The sequence below is a fragment of the Oryzias latipes genome, chromosome 5 (genome assembly GCF_002234675.1).
Source record: "Oryzias latipes chromosome 5, ASM223467v1".
NCBI classification, from domain to species: domain Eukaryota; kingdom Metazoa; phylum Chordata; class Actinopteri; order Beloniformes; family Adrianichthyidae; genus Oryzias; species Oryzias latipes.
This window is the reverse complement of record NC_019863.2, coordinates 6,317,709-6,340,962: the sequence shown is the minus strand read 5'-3', so window position 1 is coordinate 6,340,962 and position 23,254 is coordinate 6,317,709. Positions and strand designations below refer to the sequence as shown.

The window sequence follows — 23,254 nt, the reverse complement described above, 5'->3', positions numbered from 1 at the left end:
AATACTGAAAGATAGACGGTCAGACTGATTAAAATTATTTTGAAATAGTACAAATACTTGTCCGCAGAGTAATTCACTGTAAGCCTGAGCCATTGTAAAAAAGGAAAGCTTTACGCATGTCTTCCTAGGACTTGTTCCAAGCATAAGGAAGTAAGTCAACCAAAGATCATCAGGAATGTCACTGTAGTACTGAATCAACCAATGTAAAAAAGTCAAGGAACTTTGTAAAATACAAAAAAATAAAATAGAACAATTAATATCATCTTAACAGCTCTGTCCTTGTATGTATTAAAAGATAAGATAAACATTTTCTGTTCTCGATCGGTGTATAGAGTGGTCCTAGGTGATCCACGTCAATCTTCTGTGCAGCTGGTTTAATGAGATGCAGATCAAAAGCCGACATTTCTTCACAGCCCCACTGAAGGACTCTACTTATTCAGCTGTCTTAGGATCCCCCACCTGGAACCAAATGCTTATCATGTAAAGTTTCACTTACACATCACATTCTTCTTTGCTCACCCACTTCAAGCTTTGAAATCTTTTTTAGGCTAAAGACTGTCTCTGTACTTTCACTATCAACAGTGAGACGCATTTTGTGTGACTTCTATCAACCAACCAAAGGCTCAGACACAGCACAGTCATTCAGATCAACTGCATGTGCAGCTCCAAAGACCCACTCCAATGAAAACACTGTTTTAGTGTTTTTAACATGTTCTTGGAGTTTTTTTCTCATGGAGGACATATATAGAAAAAAAATTGTGATTACATTTTTACGTCTTCTCTTAGAAAAAAACATTATTTAAAGAGACATTTTTCAAAGTTAACTTATGCAGACAGAATTTTTTTCTATCTGCTTTTAATCTGCCGTGAAGTGAATAAAAAAATTCTCAGAAAAGCAGCTTTAATCGTAAATTCTTTTATATATGTCATCCATCATAAGAAAAAAAAACTCCAAGAACATGTTAAAACACCATTTTCATGGGAGTGGGTCTTTAAGCTAACCTATTGACCATCTTGATCAAGAAACATAAGTTCTGTGAAAACAACAATCTTCCAAGAGGTGTTTTGGGAATGAAGCCCCACCCTGTTTACATCACAGAGGACAAAAACAAACTCCCTCAAAGGAGCACAGGCAAATGCAAGTCACACACTCCATGCAGAGCAGACAAACAACAACACGGTCTGAAGATCTACTGGGAGACAGGCTATCAGACAACAGCAGCCTGTATGTCAGCGCCGGTGCACTGGAGACCGAGGGAAAGTGTTTGTGAAAGACAGAGAGAATGCCAGAGTTCGTGTGAAAGTGGAATTAAGTAGCAAACAAAGTCAAAAACCACCCACACCGGCACGGGGCAACCAAGTCATTCAGAACCAGGAAAGTTACCCTCACCACTTTCCTGGAATTGCTCACAAATCCACATCAGAATAACTTTACTGTGGCAAAGCGGCTGTTCAACAGCCCTCCAGCTCAATATCCAGGGCACTCTTGAGTGAAGACGTAATGAATCTAAGTTAACAAGGCCATTGTTGGTGAAGGAACACATCATCATGCAGAGGGGACTGCAAATCCACATATTCCTTTTTACTGCTGCTTTGAACTGTGCAGGTATGCTTTTAAAAAGTGCTTAGATAAAAGTATTGTGTTTCATCTTGTGCGTACATCATCACAATAAACAATGGCACTAAGGGACACGGGCCCAATTAGCCATCAGCCATTCCTGCTTTTAGCTGTCAAGTGCTTTAACAACCCACATGGATGATGACAGTAACCTGCATGCTTTCATGTGCGCTCAAAGCTCATCAGTACCATAGCACCTTTGCATAAGCACAGCACTGAATCTTGGGTAATTACTGTTTCCCAATTACCTACTTGCTTATAAATATATATCAAATAAACAAGCAGCAACCCGTCAATTAGGAGCAGCCTTTTATAACATTGGTTTTACAGACACACAGCCAGCAGCTCAGAGAAAAGATGGCTTTCCACTTCAAAGTCCACTGATTTCAGCTAACTGTGGGTAAGAGCATATCTGAACATTAGTTTGTAAACCAATTAGACTCTATGCACTTTGAGTAGATGAATATCCACCTCAAACACAAAGTGTCTTAATTTGCCTCTAGGCCACATTGGGAACAGAGCGCTTCACTAGGAAAGGGGCCAAAAAATATTTAAAAAGACGAGAGAGACAGACAAGGGAAAAGGAACAGCAGCAACGTTGGATTCAAAGGCAAAATGGACATCTGCAGTGAGAGTCTGACAACATTTGCATCGTTTCTGTCTCCTCATCTCTACCACTCTCTTCTGCCTCTCCTCCACACACAGCTGCTGGCTAAGATCTGAGAACTCTGATGGCTTATCACGTTGTGAGCAACACGCTAAGCCAGAGTGATGTGCCTGAAAAATATGATCAAAGCACGACAACTTTCCACCAGAAATGATGATGGAAGAACAGGCGCCTTGTGTTTTTCTGCCAACTGACACACAGCCGGGGAGTCAAACACGAAGGCCCTAAAAATGTCGCCGGTCCACTGTTTGTGTTTTCCATTATGATGCATCTTACATATGTACAGCTTAAGAGACTGGCTGTTTCAGTAAATGTCACCTTTCCAAAACAGTCTGCCTGTGTCAAACAGAAAGCATGAGAAGCCTCTAAAGTGAGTAGGGAAAGGAGGCAAACAGGTAAAAGTCTTTCACATATGTCTCTGTTCTCTGAGAAATGAAGTATTATCAGCAGAACGAGAAGTTATGAGAAAAATCTTTGCAAATTACCACTTTAGTGAGACATGATTATGACCCACTGTTAACTTAATTAGCACTTTCCTAAGTAAAACAAAAATAATTAAATGTTTTCTGGGTCACCTTCACTCGAACGCCGTCTGTCCCTGAGGCCAAGCCGTCTATCAGATCATCTTTACATCACGTTTTTTTTTTGTTTTTTGTAATGGACAGACAAATGACTGAATATTGATTTTGTTTAATAATGAATGTGTGCATTAACATGTGAGTGTATATGGAATACAAGCACAAGGCAGTGTTACTTACAGACCTGGTGGAAAGGACTTTCACTGATGCCTTCAAAGTCTTCCAAGATTTACTTATTTTCCATGTTGCCCTGCAACAGAAAATCGATTAAAGCCAGAGAAAAAAATAAAAAAAAGACTGAACATCCCCTAAAATATGAAATACCTGCAGCTCCTCAGCAATAAGGTAAAGACACAGATGTGGTGAATTTTTCTATATCGCTCAGCACTGTTAGTAGCATCTGAGGCTTCTGTGCTCAAACTGTGGTTATTTGTGGTTATTCAAATTGTGGCTTATTTTCAACAGAAAATGTAACTCCTCCAGAGAACTCACATTTTTGTTGACCAACAAATGGACGACAACAATATGGGAAATGGCTACATACTCAGACTGGAGAGAAGAAAGGATTTCCAAAAAGTTGGATAAAAAGTTCCCAAAGAAGTAGAAACACATCTTAATGAGTTTTCTCAAGGGGTTTTTCTTCACTATTCACTAACTTAACAGTCAATTAAAAAATGAAAATTGTTTTACAAATTACACTAATTTATTTACATATATATTAAAAGTTCAACATGTTTTTTTTAAATTATCTTTTATTTGCTGCCATGTGGCTTGCTGCATTCAATTTGTAAAAACCAAAAAACAGAAAAATATTATATGCAGTACTCACTTCTAATGTATTTAATGAACAATTCTACACGAATGTAGGAACCATCTATTAGAGCAAATCAAAAGATAGAGCCTGATATATTTGGGCTACATTTACAAAACAAAAGCAAAACAATGAATTTAGTCATTCCCAGTAAGTGGTTAGCATTACAAGCGGCTGCACGTCTTCAGCTGGCGGGTGGCTTTTCTGTTAGATTGCTTTCATTAGCAACAGAGGACGACAGAGGACGGCAGTCGACGGCTGCATGGGTTCACGGTAGTCAGCAGCATCACGCCGTAGGAGTGGGAACAGGGAGCTCACCTGAAGGCGTCTGCTCCCTGACCACACAGCCTTCCTGGCATGGAGGACAGTCTGCCTGTAGCAGCAGAGACAGAAAGTGTAAACATTCCTCTCTTCCTCGCCGATATTCAGACAACACAGAACACTAGAGCGTTTTCACATGACGGGTGTCATTTCGCCTCACGAGGAGTCATCAAAAGGTTAAAACCTCACACTTTTTCCTTTCACTTTTGTTGCTTGATGTAACTCCAAAATGTAAAGAAATGCTTTGAGACGGTTCGTCTCTGAAAGCTTGAAAACCCCTTAAAAATATGAAAGAAGTGAAACATGAAACCCAAAACAGTAGCTGCGCATTTTATTTATTTAATTACTAAGAAATAAGTGTTAAAAAAATGAAAGACTAGAAATCTAATAAAAATTAAAGTGTTAATCACTAAAAAGTGGTTGTCTTTCAGAGGAAAGCGGGGCACTCCTCACTACCAGCACAAGGTGTTTTAATGTGTGCTGGCAAATACTGAGCAGTGGGATGAAAGAGGGACGCTGGCTTTGCTGGTGAAGCTCTCACACTCGGTGCTCCGGTGAGGGATTATTTTCTTACCACTGAACCTCAGCTCTTCACAAATCACCCCAAGCTCTAGAACGTCAGAATGATTTCCTAAATCACACACATATGTGACATCGGTGCCTTTACATTCTTCTTAAAGTCTATATGATTAAAATACACCAAGGTGATTTTTTTTTTTTTTTGCAATCAAAAAAAAACCTTATATTTTCACTCAACGTGCCTGACAGAAGAGGGGAAAAAACAGCTATTCTTGTTCCTAAATGCACACTCAGGCGACAGTGCAAGTGTTCTTCTCCGTGACACGACTGCGTCTCAACCCTTATAGAACGGTTATGTCAAACGGCAGGCCTGCAAATATTGTAAAGAAAGCTCATCCTCTGTTTTAAAGGCTGGGTCAGCATTTGTGAAGGTCTATTTCTGCATAAGTGAGCACACAGAGCCCAGAGCCTGTTCAAATAGTCTGCCGCTCTCTCTCAGGCTGCTCATGACAACAGCCCAGCAGCAGCACTGTTTGATCTCCCGTGTTTTCCTTAATCTGGGTTGTCAAGGTTCGCTTGTTGGAGGCTGTTTACTTTCCTTCTACAAAAAGACACTTTTTTTTCTCTCTCTCTCTCTCTCCTCAGACAATGACTAATCCAAAGACCAAAAAGGAGGGAACACTGCCAGCAATAGTTTTTTAAAGCAGTATTGTTTATGTCACATGTGCCGTTTAAAGGAATTCTGTCACACAGTCTTTAAATTCTCCCTCTGCAAGAGGTTCAAGGGAGGAACAAATGTCACTCTCTATTTTATTTATTTATAAATAAAATAAATGAGATTTCATTCTAAAAAGCAGGAGCTTATTAAATCATTCCAAATTAATAATCCTTGACAAATGGGTGTAATTTATTATTTTTATTAGAATAGAAAAAAAACGTTATTGAGTCTACAAAAGAGGAATTACCTTGTTACCATTATAGCTCTATTTAAAAAAAAAGAAGAGCGATAATAAAAAACACTTTGTAAAAATAATAATTGTCCAGTTTCTCTGATGTGTTGACACCAAATATCTGAAATATATTTAGAAAAAACTAACAGATGCATATAAAATATATTTTACAGTGTTTATGCTCTGATAGTAAACGTTACACAATCTTCTCGCTGTTGCATCATAGTTTTGTTTTATTGAATTTTAATTTAAAAATTATAATTCACGAGCAAACATTTTGGACACATTTTTGCTTCGATGTAGATGAACTGAAACGTCTGTTTGTGGTGTTTAATGTTCACAACAGAAAAAAAAAGCGAGTATAGTGTAGAAGTCGCAGCGCGTTGTGTTGCTGAACGGCTTTGTGTAGACTAGAGAGCTAATCATGTTGTAATGAATTGAATATCCGTTTCAGTTGGGCTGCTGAGTCTGCTAAGGCGCACAGAAACAGCAGCCTCCGGCCGGAGGACACTTCCATGAACTGAAGAAAAGTCTTCAAAGTTCGGGAAAGCTCCATCCATCCATCCTTCAAGTTCAGGCAGAAACCTGCTAACAGGTGGAGAGAAGCTCCATCCCGGGACCGACAAATCACGGCGCTCACGCGCGCTCCCTCTAGTCGGTTCTTTTCTCCACTTTTTCCTAGAAGCTTCGAACTTTGTTGACCCTCCAGAGCCCCTGCGGGGATTTGCACCTTCCACCACCGCGTGTCTCAACGGTCTTTGCTGCTCTGAAACTTCTGCGGCGCCGCTGAAACTTCAACTCGTTTTTGTTTGTTTGTTTGTTTGCCCAGAACAGGCTGAAACTTTGAACGGCTCGTCTGCGTGTCTGTCTGCCGCCGCCGCTGAATGCCGCGCAGCCCCACGAGCCTCGGCCAAAACACGCGAGCGAGCACCGCCAGAAGAGCCAAACTTACCGTGGAGGAAAACGCTTCAGCAGGCTAACCGGCGCACGCGGACGGTACCGATGGCTAACCCGTGCACGCGAGTTCGCTACCAACATAAAACCACACCGTAAAAACACCGATATTACTCTGCCCGCGAAGGGGGGGGGGGGGGTCACTAACTATCTAACTAACTAACTAACTTGGCTCCAAGCAGTAGAAAGTGATGCTTACCAAGGGCGTCGAAAACGAAGCAAAAGTCGGAGTTTGACTGTCGCCGCGTGCCGCTCTGACTCACAGGCACGAGCGCCTTTTCTTAATGTTATTAGATTTTTACACGCGGAAAGAAGAAGAGGAAAAGGGAAGAATCGCGGGTTTGATGTTATTGTTTTGATGTCCAAACCTCTGACGTCACATCCACCTGCTTTGTAAACAACTTTCATCGCTCTGCAGGGACTTTGTGGAAACATCATTTACCCGAACAATTCCAATAAAAGTCCTAAATTACTTCTAGTTACGGAAAATGGGCTGATTTGAAATAGTTTTGTTACAAAGTTAGATAAGAAAGAAAAGACACACCTGTAAAGACTAAAGTGAAAGCGTGAACTAGGATATATTTAGAGAAAACCTTTTCTTTTTAACCACTGATTAATACAATCGTGTTAAATGCTAGAAAATAAAATGACAAAAGTGCTGTTTACGTCAGAAATCTGTTTTAAATTTACGGCCATAATCTAGAAAAACTCTTCTGTTCATCCCGCTGGTTTATGAACAGATTCTAAGGCCTGAACTGTCTGCAGGAAAGCAACAATAGTCTGCTTAATAGTATATTGTTTTCTCCTTCTTTTTGTTTGTTTGTTTTTGTTAGTTAGTTGTTGTTTTCGTTTGTTTTATTTTGTTTGTTTTTCTTCGTTTTTAAAAATATATTTTTCGTCACATATTATTTAGATGAACATCTTATCTTATTTCTATCATCTGTATTTGTCACAGCTGGAAGAGACGCCTGCTGCAGGAAATGCAGAAAGCCGGTTTGTTATTGGAGAGCGCCACCGTGTGGCTACTTGTCAGTATGGAAGACAAATTCCAAAATCCACTGAAACACTAAAACAGCGCATGTTGTTTCTGAACACTTTTAGTCTAAGTGGCAGAACCTTCACTTTTATTCGAATGTAACATTTATTTCATTACATTTAGTATTGGTCCGTCGGCATTCCACCAAATCTTTATTTTAAAAATATAATATTGTATTTTACACTCATATCTTCATAATGTATGCTTTGGTCGACATTTTATGTAGCGGGAAAAATAAATGACAATCAAGGCAAAACCAGGGAAACAGGGCACAACTACATGGAGTTCAGTGACCATTTCAGTGAAGAGAGCGGAGCCGCAAAGGTTACTATTGGTTAAAGATTACTTGTGTCATGGCTTGGCAGGTCTCTGCTCCTCTGTCTCCCCCCTCTGGTTGTTTCTGTTATTGCTGTCCTGTGGCTTCTTTCTGCCACTCTCCTGACACATCTGCATCAGGGGTGTCCAAACATTTAGTAAAGAAGGCGAGATTTGGTGAGCTTTAACTGTCTGAGGGCCAACCATTCAACTTAAACTATTTTAATAAGATTAAATGCAAATGAACAGTTAAAGGGCCTTTATCACACAGACTCAACTTTTTGCACGTTTAAGTGTATTATAATGTTAATTCGTCACAAAAATAACCCCAAAGTGGTATTTTGATCTATTCACACATTTCTGAGTATTCCTATAACCCTTGAGCTCTCTTAGATGACCCCACCCTTACTTTGACGTGTTCTCCCTACCATGACAAAGGTGGATAAAGGTGAAAAGATTTCATGTAATCCATGGACACCAGTGAAGATCACAAATCATTGAAGAAAAAAGGTTCAGTGCACTGTTTAGTGGGTCAAGATGACCCAACTCCCAATGGTAAAGTGCCTAGGATAGCACAAGGGTTAAAAACCCGTTCTCTGAGCACCAGCCCCTACCAACCTGCCAAAATGAACGGGTTCTCAGATTGTGATGTCGATAAAACCAGGTCGCTGACAAGATGGTGACAAGACACCATCAGCCGGAAACGGAAATTCTAAAAGTTTTCAGAATTGTGTCACCTTTTATTAAAACCTTTTCATGGGAATTAACAGTTCAGTGTGCAACATGAGCATAACACGGGGTATAAAGGCTCTTCGTTTTATTTCCTTCAAAAAGGACATAAACAAAAGTGTTCAGATTAGTAAAACTGTTACGAAGCATTAGCTCCAGTATTTTCATTCCTTCACAAGCGTAACTTTTCCACCCTTAACGCAATCAACGTGAATCACCTATTGTGGAAAAAAGCTGCTTTGCCATATATGCAACACTTCATATGCATATCAGGAAAAGCCTCTTTGAATTGTTTCTTACCGGCGTAAAACCGCTTTTCCTGCCGATCAGCTGATTTACGTTGATCATGTAAGGAGTTAGAGTCAGAGCAGAGCAGGCTTTGACAGAGACAACTCAGTTTTACTGCTTAAAGCTGAAAAACACCAGTAACTGTTAAGGTTGCCAGTTAAATTAGTGTTTTTGAAACAAAAAAAGAGTATTTTTCAACCAAAATGGGGGGGGGGGGGGGGACTTCTGGTTCACGCGTAAGCCTACACCAGCCCGCCGCCTCTCACCATGCACAACTCCAGAATGGTAGAGAGTTATGGAACATGGTAGAGAGTTCAACCCCTCTCGAGGGACTGAGTTTCAGAGCCTAGGCTGTGCGTGGAGGTCAGCCCAACTATATCTAGCCGGTTCTTTGTCCCAAAAGCCAAGTTCTATGACCAGAGTTTGCACCAGCCCCTTCTGAGCTCTCCTGCATGTGGTGTGCCCATGGGAGAGAGACTAAATGTTTTGAGTCATCATATTTCTGCTGCAGGATCTAGTGCAGTCCTAACGCCTCTCTGGGAATGACCTTTCTCATCAGAGACCGAACATACTGCTCCTTCAGCAGAGTTTTCAGTTGTTTTCGTTCACCTCTGCTTTTTTTCTGCTCATGTTCCTGCACCAAGCAGGCAGTTGGGATACAGTTGAACGCACCAAACATGTTTCTTTTATGCAACAGTTCAGAAGCTTAGAAAAAAGCGGAATTCATGGTTTGTTGAGTCTGCTGAGTCAGCAACATTGCTTTGAAGAGAGTCTGTTGCCTTTATGATGTGCTAACACGCTTAAATTTGCTTCTGAGGATCACTGACATCAGAGATCAGAATGCAGCAACAATGTGAGGATTTATTTCATTGGGGATTTATTTGAACTTTGCATTGATAGAAAGAATGAAAGAATCACAGAAATGCCAGCTTTCACATTTAGTGTAAGTATGCCAGTATGACCTGAGAGGCAGGAATGATAAGAACTAGAGATGCGCTTTATGCTCTACAGATAATAACCGATCAGAACCCAATTTTGTGGTTCAAGTGCAATGCAATATATTTCAGTACTTGTTTTTTTTCCAGCATTTTGTTGGTTTAAGTGGGTGTTTGTCCAGCTGCATGTGTTTTTTAACAGACCATCTTTGCAGAAACAGTCAGGAATAAGAGTGCTTTTACAGAGTAAGCATTTTTTCTCTTTGTTTGAAAAAAATTATGTTTTCAATTTACTCAGAACACTTTTACCCCGAAAATCAGTTGCTTTGGTCCAGCGTACAAACATTTTCTGCAGCTGATGGTCCTCCTCTGAGGAGAATCCAGAAATTCATGCTGTGTTTTTCCACAAAAAATGTCTTCTGGAACTAACAGGATTCTGTTCTTCAGATCAGCTGGACTCTAAAGGCTGGTCTACAGGCATTCCTCTCAGCACCTGAGTATCTTCTTCAGTTCTAACAGCTCATAGGGAATTTAGGTTCTGGATGCTCTGACTGCGTTAGATGTGTGGAAGAAACAGATGTCATGGGGTGAAGTTTTGGTACAATTCTAATAAGGAGGATCTACCTCACTTTCAGTTACGCTGGGTAATTCCTTCACTCTGCAGTCCAGCATCAATTGGGCCTTCCCCATCAACCAATTGCTAAACAGCATGCTTTTTATAAATCTCAACCAATCACAATACTATTTTTGCCTTTAAATTCATGAATGGTTGTCTCTCTGCATTCCATAATGTTTTGCTGGCCTTCCTCTACCCCGTTCTCCACCTGGACCGATACCTTGGCATGGTTCCGCCCTTAACCCTTGTCCTATCTTAGATGACCCCACCCTTACATTGACGTGTTCTCCCTACCATGACAAAGGTGGATAAAGGTGGAAAGATTTCATGTAATCCATGGACACCAGTGAAGATCACAAATCATTGAACAAAAAAGGTTCAGAGCACTGTCTAGTGGGTCTGGATGACCCAACTTCCAATGTTAAAGTGCCTAGGATAGCACAAGGGTTATCTACTATCAGCCTCTAGGCTCATGGCCTGAGTTCATACCAACAACACAAGTTTTCATCGGCCCAGAGCCTAACCGCCAAAGATTATGGACTAATCTCTACCTTCACATGTTTCCGGATCACAGACAGATCTTTGCATTAACCAGTTCCCTGCTTCCTGAAATGTTAGTGATGATCAGAACGGTCAGCTAATGTTCTGAGAGAAGGTTTCTGCATTTGGACATAGATGTGTTCCTGAACTGCTCCTATAAACTATCTGTTCTCTCAGTCGAGAAAAGGACTCGTGTTCAAAGGAGGATCTGCCGTCTATTCGTTGGCATTTGCATCTGCTCCCATAACATTTAGATATTCAGGTTCTGGCCCCACCTCTAAAGCAGTCAGAGGAAACTTTGATCAGCAGCCAGAGCTGAAGAGGACTCTCAGATGATCAAAGGAATGTCTTTTTAATCAACTTTTCAAGCCGTCTGATCCAAAACACAGAATCATACGAGAACATGAGCTGATGAAGCACAATCTCCACAGATACTGAGGAAATACTTTTCCAGCTTTATTTTTCTCATTTTGGGTTATTAGATGTGTACAGTGATACAAAACAACACATTTTTGTTTAACAACAACAGTGTTAATAAATAAAATAAAAATCAATGTTTCATTGAATTTATTTACTGTGATTTCAAAGAATCATGTTTTATGCGGAAAAAAAGCAGAAATTTCTCACATTAAGTTTCACCTACATATGCTCAGAGCTCTGGTCCTGTACTTTACTACCAGCTCCAACTGCGGTTAAGCAGACCTCCAAAGGGAAAGTCCACCACAGCAGTCAGTGTTTGCATCCAAATCTTTCCTTAACCTAAACACAAAGCACCGTTTTTGGTTTGAATCTTTTCAGCTGTTTGATGCCATCAGCCTCACAGGAAGTAAAGAGCAGCTATGGCTCAGGAAAAAATGAAACAGAACACACCCAGGGGATCCATTGGGCTTCACCATGTGGATTAGAACAACACCTCACTTCATCAACACATACACACATATCTATTCTTCTTCTGTACCTGGATGCTGGTATTGTTTGTTTAATTGAAAGAAGCGGGCGATCCACTCTTCAGGGCAGCTGTAATGTGATCCTGAGCCATTGCAGCATTTTCACCTCAGCTGCTCCTCAGCCTCTGCGGAGCCGAGGGCAGATCGGTACAGGGAGTTTCGTTTTTCTTTGCATAGACATCAAATGGTGTCAGACTCTTACAAATGAATGAAGGATGAGGGAAAGACAAAGAAAGGGAATGGAAGAGGCGCACTGCCCAACAGTTCAGGTCATTTGACCTTAAAAATAAGTGAGCATGTTGAAAATCCCACATCATTATAAACTAACAGAAAAGTTTTTACATCAACAACACATCAGTGTGAACATGTCTGTTGATTATTTTCCTGCTTTGTTTGGTCTGTGATGCCCCAGATGCTCCCAGTTCACAGGGCGATACCTGTGTGAGTATTTGTCAGTACAACTATCCGTGTGTGTATTTACATGCGTGTTAGTGAGGCCAAGCCAACATGCAGCATTAGTCTGGGAAAGTCTAGCACTAAACATGTTTCAGGTATCAGTTGTGATGGAAAGAACTCAAAGCTACGAATAACACTTCCTTTGACACAGGAAGATGGACTCTTCCACAACAAGACGACCAACAGTCAGGTGGAGGGAGAAATTAAACTGAACCTGGGGGACCAAGAACGGGTTAGTTTCAGTCTGAGGCCAAACATCTGTGCTTCTGCGGAGCATGAGTCCAAACATATCTGGAAGCATAAAGTTTGATGAGAAAATTAGGACGTCAACACTTGCTGTGGATTTCAGCAACATGAAACTTGATCATTTCTTCTCTGTTAGACATCAGTTTTTGGGAAACTGCTTTTGGGAAAGGGCCTGAGCTTTTCTCCCTGAAGCAGCCACCACTTATATGAAACATCTGCTAGCTCAACCACTGAGAGCAGGAATAAAGTCTCAGACCAAGTTCTGGTTTCGGTCTGGTTCAAAACCTCTTTAGAAACCAGCATGGTTTACAAATGCAACAGTTGCATTCAGGGAGGAAGTCCATGACGTCCAGTTGTACTCATATGTTTTCTTCCCCCTTAAACAGTTTGGGAACGGTCTGGAAAATTAAATGTATCAAATAGAAAGTTTCTTGCTTTTTATTGGTGCCAGATTCCTTTTAACATAATTACATGTGGCCACTCAAGAAGAGTAAGAGATTCATTACTTGATGGGAAAAAGGAAAGAGAAGCTGAGATCAGAAAAAATATGTTAAGAGGTCGAAGAAACATTATCTGACTGAAAAACTGGAGCATCATACCTGAGTGGTGTAGACAGAACCATCTCATGTATGTTAATAGAAAGACAAAAAAAAGGGAAAATAATTTAGCCTCAACCAACGTGGCCAAAAGTGCAGAAACTTATTTCAGACACAAGGAAGCAACTGGAACACAAATGGGCCAAAATGGGCCCCTGGCAGTCATCAGCAGTGTTTTCTTTGGTATGTTTGTGTGGTGGTTGAACTCGTTGGTTGAAAGTTTAAGCAAGTTTAAGCAAAAGCTGAGTGCTCTGCCAGATCAGCTGAATGCTAAACACGATGTTAACTGTGAGCGTGTCTTTAAACAGAGTGTGTAACATGCTACATCTTGCCTTTCACAGTGTCCTCTCTTTGAATTTTCATGATACATAGCGCACAAAATGATTTTCCTGAACTATTCTTGAGTTTAAGGAAAGCTGGGACGTGGCCCATTCCACTCTGCATCGGACCAGCTGCTTAGTTTACCAGATATGATAGAGTCAGAAAGGCAATAAAGGGCAAAAAGTGGGTTTAGATTCCAGTTTATAAAGGAGAGTGAAAACTACTGCTCATTGGGTTAAACTAAATATGGCTGCACGTTTACACCATTGATGTAACCTCTTCTGTTTCACTACACAAGCAGTGGCTACAGCTTATAGAGTGCTACTTATGTGTGTGAATGTGGAACTGATGAGCCTCAGTGGTTTACAGAGGTTTACTCGGCAAACCCCAGTTCTCCCCCAATCAGCAGCTGCTGTTCTCTCTGCTCGAATCTGCACAAAAGACAGTTTGGTTTGGAGATTGGAAAGAGGGGTGATGACTATGATGACTTTAAAGAGCAGAATGAGAAAAAGTATTTTCTGAAAGAACGTTCTGTGGAGATGTATATTCAATGAAAAATTATCCATTAGGCCAGTGTTTTTCAACCAGTGTGCCGCGGCACACTAATGTGCCAATGGGGGTGGTCAGGTGTGCCGTGGGAAGTTGCCCTCATTAACTGATCTAAAAACATTTACCATCTCCAGGATATCAGCTCTTTGTTCATCTAAACAGGCCCTGATAAAACACTGAGTACTTAGGAATATGAAAGATCATAAAATACTTTTTTCTTTGTGTTTATTTGATTCTATTAAAGACATTTTTGATAAGAATGACGGTACCATGATTTAGCTGCAGCTTTAACTGTTTTCTGAAAAGTCCCGCCCCTTTAACTATTTCCTCCAATCATTCTTGGAGGCTTAATCACACGTCATCGGTCTGACCAATCAGAGGTGGTTAAAGTTTTCACTTCCTTGTTCTGATTCTGCTCATAAAGTTGCTCAGTTCTAACAAAAGTACCAGCTAAAGCTTGTCTTTAGCAGTGTAGCTTTCTACAGAATCCGGTGTCAGACCGTGGAACAAGTGAACAAAACAATGAAGCTCAGAGACGCCGGTCTGTTTGCGTTCGGCAGCTGTTTTCACTACATCTCCCATGATGCATTTGGTTACACTGTCTCAGCGCACAATGAGCTTTTCTTTGTTAAACGTCTTGAAACCACAACGCACACACATCAAACAACTTATTAATCTTTTAACTTAACTTTTATTACATCTTTTAGAAAAAAACAGCTGCAGCTTCCAGCTTTTTCTGCCAAAATCATCACAAAAATGCATGTGAGATTGTGGAGGGCCTGTAGATCAATACAGACTATGTCAAGGTTAAAGTGTGCCGTGGCTCAAAAAAGGTTGAAAAACACTGCATTAGGCCAAACCACTGGTGTCATAACTAATGTAAAGACTGAACACTTGTTTGAACTTTTCTTTTCTGTGGAATCAGATTTGTTCACTGAAGGTCAACTGTTAGCTTAGCAGCAGGTTTTGAACCAAATCAAGTTGCTGAAAAAATACCTGATGCCTGAAGAGCAACATGACAAACGCTGATATGCCTTCTGGTTCTGAGGATGCTGAAAGTGGACAAGCAGGGCAAACATTTGCTCTCAGGTAACCTGTTAGTGTTTGTGTTCCCATGTCCCATCTGAACTCATGAGTGAAAACACCATTTTTACCAACAGAAACTTGCCAGCATCCATAAACAGTTTTTTTCCCCAAAATCAAAATAATTATATTTTCAAACTTGACAAACAAAGTAAATTTCAATGTCACTGCATTTCCTTTGTTACAGTGGAAAAGGTTTTCTAAAACTGCAAATGTCCTCAAGAAGTTAAAACATAAAATACAATGTTTTTTTTAATAAAAGAGCCTTTTTCAACACATAACTTGAGAACTTTTCAGGAGTGTTTTCCACAAGAAATACTGAAGGTAACAAAGACAACAATAATCAGACAGGAAGCATTTCCAAGTCAGCATCATCAAGTAGAAAAGCTGATTGTTTAGTACAGTGTTAGTGATATAAACTCTGAGCGACGCTCTGTGACATTAATAAATATACCAGTATACAGTAAGATAAGGACCCAGAAGAGCTGAAAGTCTCTATGGCTTTTAGAGGCTGGGGGGCCTAGAGAACCTCAACAGCTGCTACAAACACCCATCAAGTTTTCACTCTCTGATAAGAAGGGCAAAGCTCTGATAACAAGCCAGAGGGGGAAAAAAAGCAGAACTGCACTTCATGGGATGATTGGAAAATAAAATCAGGAATGAAACTTAAAATTTGACGCTAAATTCTGAAAATCAAATTGCAGCTTTACAGCTTCCATCACCATCTTTCTGTTGTAAAATTTACATTCATTTGTAAACTCTAGCTTCCTCTCAGGAAGCAGGGGGCTCTGTACCTTCAACAGATGCTCTCATCTAGAAGCAAGAGGTTCAGCGTCTGCGGTCGTCTGGAATGAGTGTTTGGTGCGGCCTGAGTTTTGCCTGAACGGTTCTGCAAAAATAGGCCTTCAACGTGGGAGTCCTCCACATAGCAACTGGGTTACGTTTAAAAGGCGAGGAGCTCAGCTGTCTGCTGCTCCTCCCTCTTTAAAAGCTCCAGCTTTGCCTCAAAGACCCCTCTCCGTTATCTTCCCTCTAGAATTAGCGCCATAAACTGAGATTGTCTTAAGCCATGAAGGGTTTTATCAAACCTGGTCTCTAACATCTGGAAGTGTGGAAAAATTCTAAGCAGGAGGAGAGCTGAAAAGTGGCTTTGGACGTTGATAAGCATCAAACCAGTCTCTCCCTCCATGAAATACTTGCTTTCTGTAGCAAATTATGGTGCAGAGTAAAGGGCTGTCATGAAGTTTACCACCGAAGAAGCAGGAAGGAGCTGACAGACCCAACAGGCTACAGAAAGGTGAATCAGAGATACAGGAAATAGTAACTGAACTCCAGATTTGAAAAAGAAGAGGTTCATTCAGAATGTAGTGACGTTTGAACAGGAAGTCACGGGTCAGGAACATCCAATCTGAAGGGGCAGTGCAGGGTGGATCTTGTGAAGGGGAATAGCTTAGTAGGGAACAAAGTGATGACATCACTCAGATTCAGCTGGGTAGAGCATGCAGGGAAACAGGAGGCATGGAAATCTTTCAGAGGGGAATGAGTCTGGTTCAGCAGAGTCCATCTCAAGCTCCAGGAAGAGAGAGAATTTCAGGATTCCAGAAAAGCATGAGCAGGAGCAGAAGCAGGCCCGAAACCGAGCTGGAGAGCTGAGAAAAGGCTGGTTATGTGCTGGTAGAGAGGTGTTGGTGAGCAAGGCAGCAGGAAGGCAGCTGAACAGGTGTTAGTGGTAATGGTGATTACATTGAAGGCAGGAATCCTTTCTGAATGTGAAGCCTGAAAACCTGAATGGTCATCAGATGACTCTATTGTTGAGACAAGTACAACAAATCTTCACTATTTAGTCTTTGATAAACCTTAATGCTGCTGTCCAGCTGAATGAAGCATACAGCCAATGCTGTGAAGACACATGCAAAAGAAGTCTGAATGAGAATAATGCTTTTAGGATTATTTATGTACAAAAGAGAAGGAACCTAATGACCCTGCCTGGTAAAAGGTATATTCTTATACGGCGCTTTACTTCCTTTAGTCCTTTAGCGCTTTAGTCACAGTCCCATTCACCTATTCACACTGATGGTGGCTCTGCTGCCAAGCCTATAACCCCCAGGACAATGAGGGGTCCAGTGTCTTACTCAAGGACACTTTGACACATGGGTGCACAAGAGCAGGAACTGAACCTGTGATCTCCTAATCAGAGGTCGACAGTTCTACCTATACATCACGGCCCCCTGAAGATGTAAAACGTTAAGTCATGGGTGATACATTTGGTTGAAGGGACTGCAGACCTTTTCCTGTGTGTTCGGTTGACAGACTGCTGACATCGTTTGGTGCATCCACAGTTCAGAGAAACCCGTTTTCTATTTGTGCCTTTAGAATAAGAACTAAAGTCAGTTTTGAAATCAAAATGTCCTAGGTTGTAAACAAAATGTTCAATTTTAAAAACAAAACATTCTAAGTTACAAATGAAAATATTACATTTTTTCTTTTAAAATCATTTTCTTTGGTTTCAAAGGGGAAAAAGGGGATTCCCTTTTGTCCTTTTGCGTTTGTGACGCAATGGTTTTCAGATGTGTTTTCTCGGATCTCATCTTTTTTCTATTTTGCGTTTTTTACCCTGCCCTTAGCCTGATGGTTGTGCCACTAAACAGCCAATCACAGACAAGAAGATTAGTGCTGATTGGTCACCAATATTTATCTAACAAAGTGTCTATACTAAGTCTCAGAAACTGAACAGGTTGTCCTCTGTTTATTGTTAAAATAGATTTAAAGCACATTTTATTTTTTGCTGCACACCAATGTGTTTAGTTCCTGTCCAGAGAGGAAAACATGCAAATATTTGTACAGTTGTATAATTGTGGCTTTGCCGCTTCTTGTGGGAGAAAGAGGTCTGAATGGTTGAAGTCTGCAGATTTTGGTCAAACAGAATCGATACGAAGTATCTGGTCCAATCACCCTGAATGCCAGGCAAAGACACACGACGGGATATTCTAGAGACCAATCAGCATGACTCCTCGTGTATGTGATTGGCTGTTTGGTGGCACACCTATCACACCAGAGTTAAGAACGCAAAAACAAAGATAGGGAGAAAGTGAGATTCTAGACAACACATAAAAACCTTTGTTTCAGAGAAAATGTATTTTGAAACCAAAGAAAACAATTTTGAGAATAAATATTTAATATTTCATTTGCTACTTAGAAAGTATTTTTTTCCAAAGATTTTGTTTGCAGCTAAGGACATTTTAATTTCAAAAATGTGAGTTTTGTTGTCAATGTGGTGACACAAATATTACTTCACAACTTTCTCTTTAAAACAGCGGTTGAATCAATTTCTTCTGAACAGTTTTCAGCCCTCATTAACTGCTGCAGCAGCTCCAGCTTCAAAGCATGCCGATTTCTAAAAGGTATTAGTTTAAAGCTGCAATAGTGTTTTCTAGAAGTCAGATCCTTAAATGAGAATTGGGCATTATGAACAGTAACATTTAGGAAGGAGGTAGGAAGGAAGAAAGGAATGGAGGAACCACATGACAAGTGAAACAGAACGAGGAGATGAGGTGGAGTAAAGGCCCTTCTTATATGGGAGCTTCCTCACAGTGATTCTAGTACGGTGCAAACTTCTGTCTCTCAGGCTTTTTCATGCTGTTGGCGGAGGATGAGATCTTGGCCGTGTACGATGCCAGTGCTGCTGCAGTGTGAGCTGACACAGGAACGGTTGCGGTTGCTGCTGTCGGCACCGAGCTCTGCAACACTGGCGCCCCGATGGTGGCTGCTGCGGCGGCTGCTGAGGCTGAGGAAGTGGACAGTGCCAGGTATGGGATGGATTTGACTCCCAGGAGGCTGGAAAGGGGGAGGGCATAGGGTGCGCCCAGCATTGGAGCATGGGTCAGTGTGGCACCCATTGCTGCCAAAGGGGAAGAGGAGGAGGACGAGGCGGAGGCAGGGGGGCTGGGCTGGGTGAAGCTCATGGTCAGGTCAACAGGAGACGGCATGGAGGAGGACTGGGCAGTGGATTTTGCTGTCTCTAAACTGGAGGGAGGGATTAGAGGAGGTGAGGAGGAAAGGAAGGGAATCCAGGGTGAAGGGAGGAAGGAGAAGGGCCAAGGAGAGGGAGTTTAGATGAAGAAGGATCAGAGGGTTAAATAAAAGACATGTTGAACTAAATCAAGAGTAAAATAAAAAAGTAACCCACCCCATAAAAAAAATCTGGAGAGTAAAAATGAAAGACAAAAACCAAATGAAAAAACAAATGTGTTTTGCTGGAGGTAGCAACAAATTACTGTAGGGGAGTTTGCTGTACGGATGGGAGGTGTGCTGTATAAATTGGGATGATGGCTCGGGAGGGGGCTTAGGGAAGAGGAAACAAAACCATTATTGACACATTATAATGAAAACTGATTTTCAGAAGCAAAACAGGAAAAGATACAATTACTTAGTTTAGGAGGGAACCAGACAATTAAACTCTAAATAAAGACTTAAATCTTTAAGATCTTAATCTTTATTTACAACAATGAAGTGAAATTGAGGTGTTACCAGAGACAAATTTCACCTCTATGTTAAGTAAGTACCTGTAAAGTCTGCTTTAATGTGCATAGTCATCTAATTGTTGTTCTGATGCTAAGTATTACACATTTATTATTTTTTCTCTGAATGCACAAGACTGAACAAACAACATCCTGTTCCTGTGCGTCTTCACATGCAGCCAAATAACAAAAAAGCTTGACTTGACTAACCTGTTTCAGACCTCCTGCAAACCACATTTTCTCTGGATCCTGTCCTAGACTTCCTCTAGATCCACAAAGACACCATGCAGCTCATTCTGACCTTTTCTGTTCTTCTGCAGAATCACCCTCAAAGCACAGAATGCATCTGTGCTTCTCTTTCACTGCATGAATCCTTACTGTTGTTCACAAATGTTCACCTCTGACCTCAGTCTAGCTTCCACTCCTCTTTCCCATAACTTCATTGTGACTCATCAGCTTTTATTCCTCTGTAGTTTCTCTGCTCATCTCCCTTCTTTTTCATAATGGAAGCAGAACATTTTTCCTTTATTCTTCATCATCCCCCCACTCTCTAAGAGCTTGAAAATCAGTCCAGTCAGAAACTCATCTGCCAAATCTCCTAAACAAGGGGTCGGGAACCTTTTTGGCCGAGACAGCCATAAACGCCACATATTTTTAAATGTAATTTCGAAAGAGCCACACATCAATGTGGCGTCCCTTTCCCACACTGAGGCACGGAGACTCAAACTCTTTTAAAGTTCTTTATTCTGGTTACTGCAGGCGTTAACCAGCACTGGTCAAATTATTCAGCAACTCCTTAATCTCTCCTGCCACGAGCACTTCTCCCAACTTTTTATTCTCTCACTGCCCCATCAGCCCTCCCATTTCCCTTATTATTACAATATTATCCCATTGGTCCATACTCCCCAACGACAGGCTGAGCGACAGAACTGAGGGCCAACCAGATCTCTGCTTGATGCGTTCAATGATCTCCGGAACTTAGAACGCAACCCAACAGCCACCCAGTTAAACTGAGTCAGCTACAATATGTTTAAAAGTAAAAATACAAGTGAATGTATGCATTTGAGGTAATTTCAACACTTTTAAAGTACAAAAAATATTTGGATTCTTTTTAATAATATTGCTATGCTGTTGCTAATAAATGATGAGTATTTCTTACCATTAATGCAACTTTTGGTGCTGCATGGTGGTTTTGCTGATGGTCTAGTCTGGTTGATATGTGGTGAGTTTAAGCTTCATGCAGGCGTTCCATCCATTAAACGTGATCGTAGGTTGGTCTTAATGTTCTTTAGATGTGAGAAAGACTGCTCACATGCAGATGTAGAGCTAAACAAACACTCACACGCTGCAGTGTGTGACGGGCAGCGTGTTTTAAGACATGACAATACATGCCCGATTCACCTTGCTGCCTGTGCCCCCCCCCTTCTCCCTCACACGTCTCTGCAACTGAGCGCTATTTCTCAGAGACGGGAGCGCACAGTTGCAGGCACGGCAAGTCACATGTTTCAGGCTGTTACAAACTCTGTGAAATAATAGATCATAATAAACTGATAAGTGCACAGATTTTTTTTTCTCCAAGCAACGCTACTACTGCGCGCCCCTTCAGCATCGCATCACGCCTGAGAAGGACTGGTCTAATGAAAAAAAGATTTTATAATTAAAGATTTGTCTGCGAGCCAGATGTGACCATCAAAAGAGCCATAGGTTCCCGACCCCTGTTATAAACTCTTCCATATCTCCACAGGACCAGCTGCCTTTCCAGTCTTCATCCTCTTATGCCTCACTTCATCCTTACTGATCTTTGCTACTTCCTGCTCTTCTTCTCTGTTCCCCCAACATGTTTTTCATTCATCAGCTCTTCAAAGCCCTCCTTCCATCTTTCCATCCCTCTTTTGGAACTGGTCAACACGTTTCCTTTTCTGTCTTTCATCATCCCATATTCTTCCATCTCTGTTTCTCTGTCTCACTTGTACACATCCTCCTCTCCCACCTGTCATACAAGTCCTCACATGACCTTTGTTTAGTCTTTGCCACCTCCACCTTGTCCTGCACCACTAAGCCTGTAGCTGTCCAGTCATCTGGAAGTTCTTTCAGATGACTGTTCTCCCAAAGCTCGTTCAACTCCTCCATTTTTCAAATGTCCTCGCTTTCTTCCCCATCTTTACCAGGAGACAACAGTTTTAAGGTGCTCCTGACTATCAACCATGCTGTCTTTCCATCTGGTGTCTTGAACACAAACGAGATCTTTTCTTCTTCTTCTTCTTTCCATCATGTGAACTAACTCTTCTATTTCCAACGGTAAGTCTTACACTGTCTTTGTGTTTTCCTCTTTGTTTACATACACCCGGTCCCCATCTCCTTCTTCCACCAACAGTAGTCCAATTTTCACCCCATAGGTCAGGGCTGACCAATCCTGGTCCCCAAGAGCCACAATTGTTTTTCAGTTCTCCCTGATCAGCTTGCTGTTGATTGGTTGAGTCAAGTGATTCCACAACCTGAGGGACTGAACCCACCTGGTTTAGGTAATCAGCATCAATCATTTCAGGTTTGAGGTTCTTAAGGACCACCATTGGCCAGTCCAACTGTAGGTCAAAGCCCCGTTGAGAGTTGATGTCAACCTGGGCCACAACCAATTTAGTATGTTCTGTTATTTGTTTGTGTGATTGGTTTATTATATGTAGATGTCACAACATTCTGACTTTACCCGAAGTTGGGACTGGCACAAGCAAGCTCTTTCTGGTAAACTCTTGTGGTTACACTCACAATGAGAGCTTGACATCTCCAAAAAAAGTTAAATCCACATTATCTCGTTCATACAAGTTCTCATTTTGCACGTGAAATTAATTCATTAATGATACATTATAATGAAAACAGATTAATTCTGCATAATATTTATAACCAAACTTCAGGTTCTTTTGGTTTACAATCTGTTTTGAATAATAAAATCTAATTATGGTTTCATTTGGAACCTTGGAGCATCTCTTTTTTGGACCACAGAAAATGACTGTTAGTAAAAACACTTAAAAACAACAATTTCTGTCTGAGAAAGTGCAGTTTTTCTTAAACTGAAATGGGGTATGACACTTTTTAGCTTTGGTCACTTGCCTTTTTTATCTAGATACTTACCACGAAGTGATCAAATACTGTGCCAGGTTGATGGCGATCGGCGTGCCAGTGATGGTCACATGTCGGTCACTAGTGCTGTCAATCTGACTGCCAATCTTGATCTGAGCACCTGATACCTGCCGGATCTCATTGATCTTTGATCCCTGGCGCCCAATAATTGAGCCAATCAGCTGTGAGGAAGAGGAAGAGAGGGTGAGGACTGGAAGTGTTTGATACTGGAACACTGCAGTGCCTGGAGAGGACAGCAAGTCTTCACATATTCTTAACCTTGTTACAAAAAAAACTGTCCATTTCCAGCAGTTGGTGCTAAGTCTACATATCTTCAACCTGAAACACTGACATGAGCCCAGGAAACCAGATAAATGACAGACCTTTAGCTGGGTTATGGGAAAAACCAACATAATTATACCTGTATTTATAACTATTAGCTAGATTCAGGCGTCTATTTTGACTACTTTACAATGCAAACAATAAATTAGAGTGAAAAGGTTTTCTGGGTCAAAAAATGTTTGTGTGTGGGGGTAGGGTGTGGGGGT

The 23,254-nt window shown here is 41.1% G+C and overlaps 2 protein-coding genes across 13 annotated transcripts in view; both read right to left on the bottom strand.

The window, feature by feature from the left end:
- Window positions 1–6,765, bottom strand: part of LOC101173216 (forkhead box protein P1-B) — a 206,458-nt gene extending 199,693 nt beyond the window's left edge. For 4 of the 11 annotated variants that reach the window (XM_023954807.1, XM_023954811.1, XM_023954812.1 and 1 more), the window contains exons 1-3: window positions 6,618–6,764; window positions 3,993–4,047; window positions 3,044–3,113 (exon numbers count right to left, since the gene is read on the bottom strand). The gene's annotated coding sequence lies outside the window, so the exon portion shown is untranslated. Of the gene's footprint in view, window positions 1–3,043; window positions 3,114–3,992; window positions 4,048–6,416; window positions 6,496–6,617 lie in introns of those variants that run through there. The other 7 variants (XM_023954815.1, XM_023954819.1, XM_023954813.1 and 4 more) reach the window with 6 other exon arrangements.
- A 7,942-nt stretch (window positions 6,766–14,707) lies between these two features.
- LOC101172970 (poly(rC)-binding protein 4-like) overlaps window positions 14,708–23,254 on the bottom strand; it is an 87,388-nt gene continuing 78,841 nt past the window's right edge. The window contains exons 14-15 of one of the 2 annotated variants that reach the window (XM_023954805.1): window positions 22,719–22,888; window positions 14,708–19,098 (exon numbers count right to left, since the gene is read on the bottom strand). In XM_023954805.1, coding sequence (XP_023810573.1) covers window positions 18,672–19,098; window positions 22,719–22,888 — 597 coding nt within the window. In that variant the 3' untranslated portion in view covers window positions 14,708–18,671. Of the gene's footprint in view, window positions 19,417–22,718; window positions 22,889–23,254 lie in introns of both variants that reach the window. The other variant, XM_023954806.1, reaches the window with a different exon arrangement.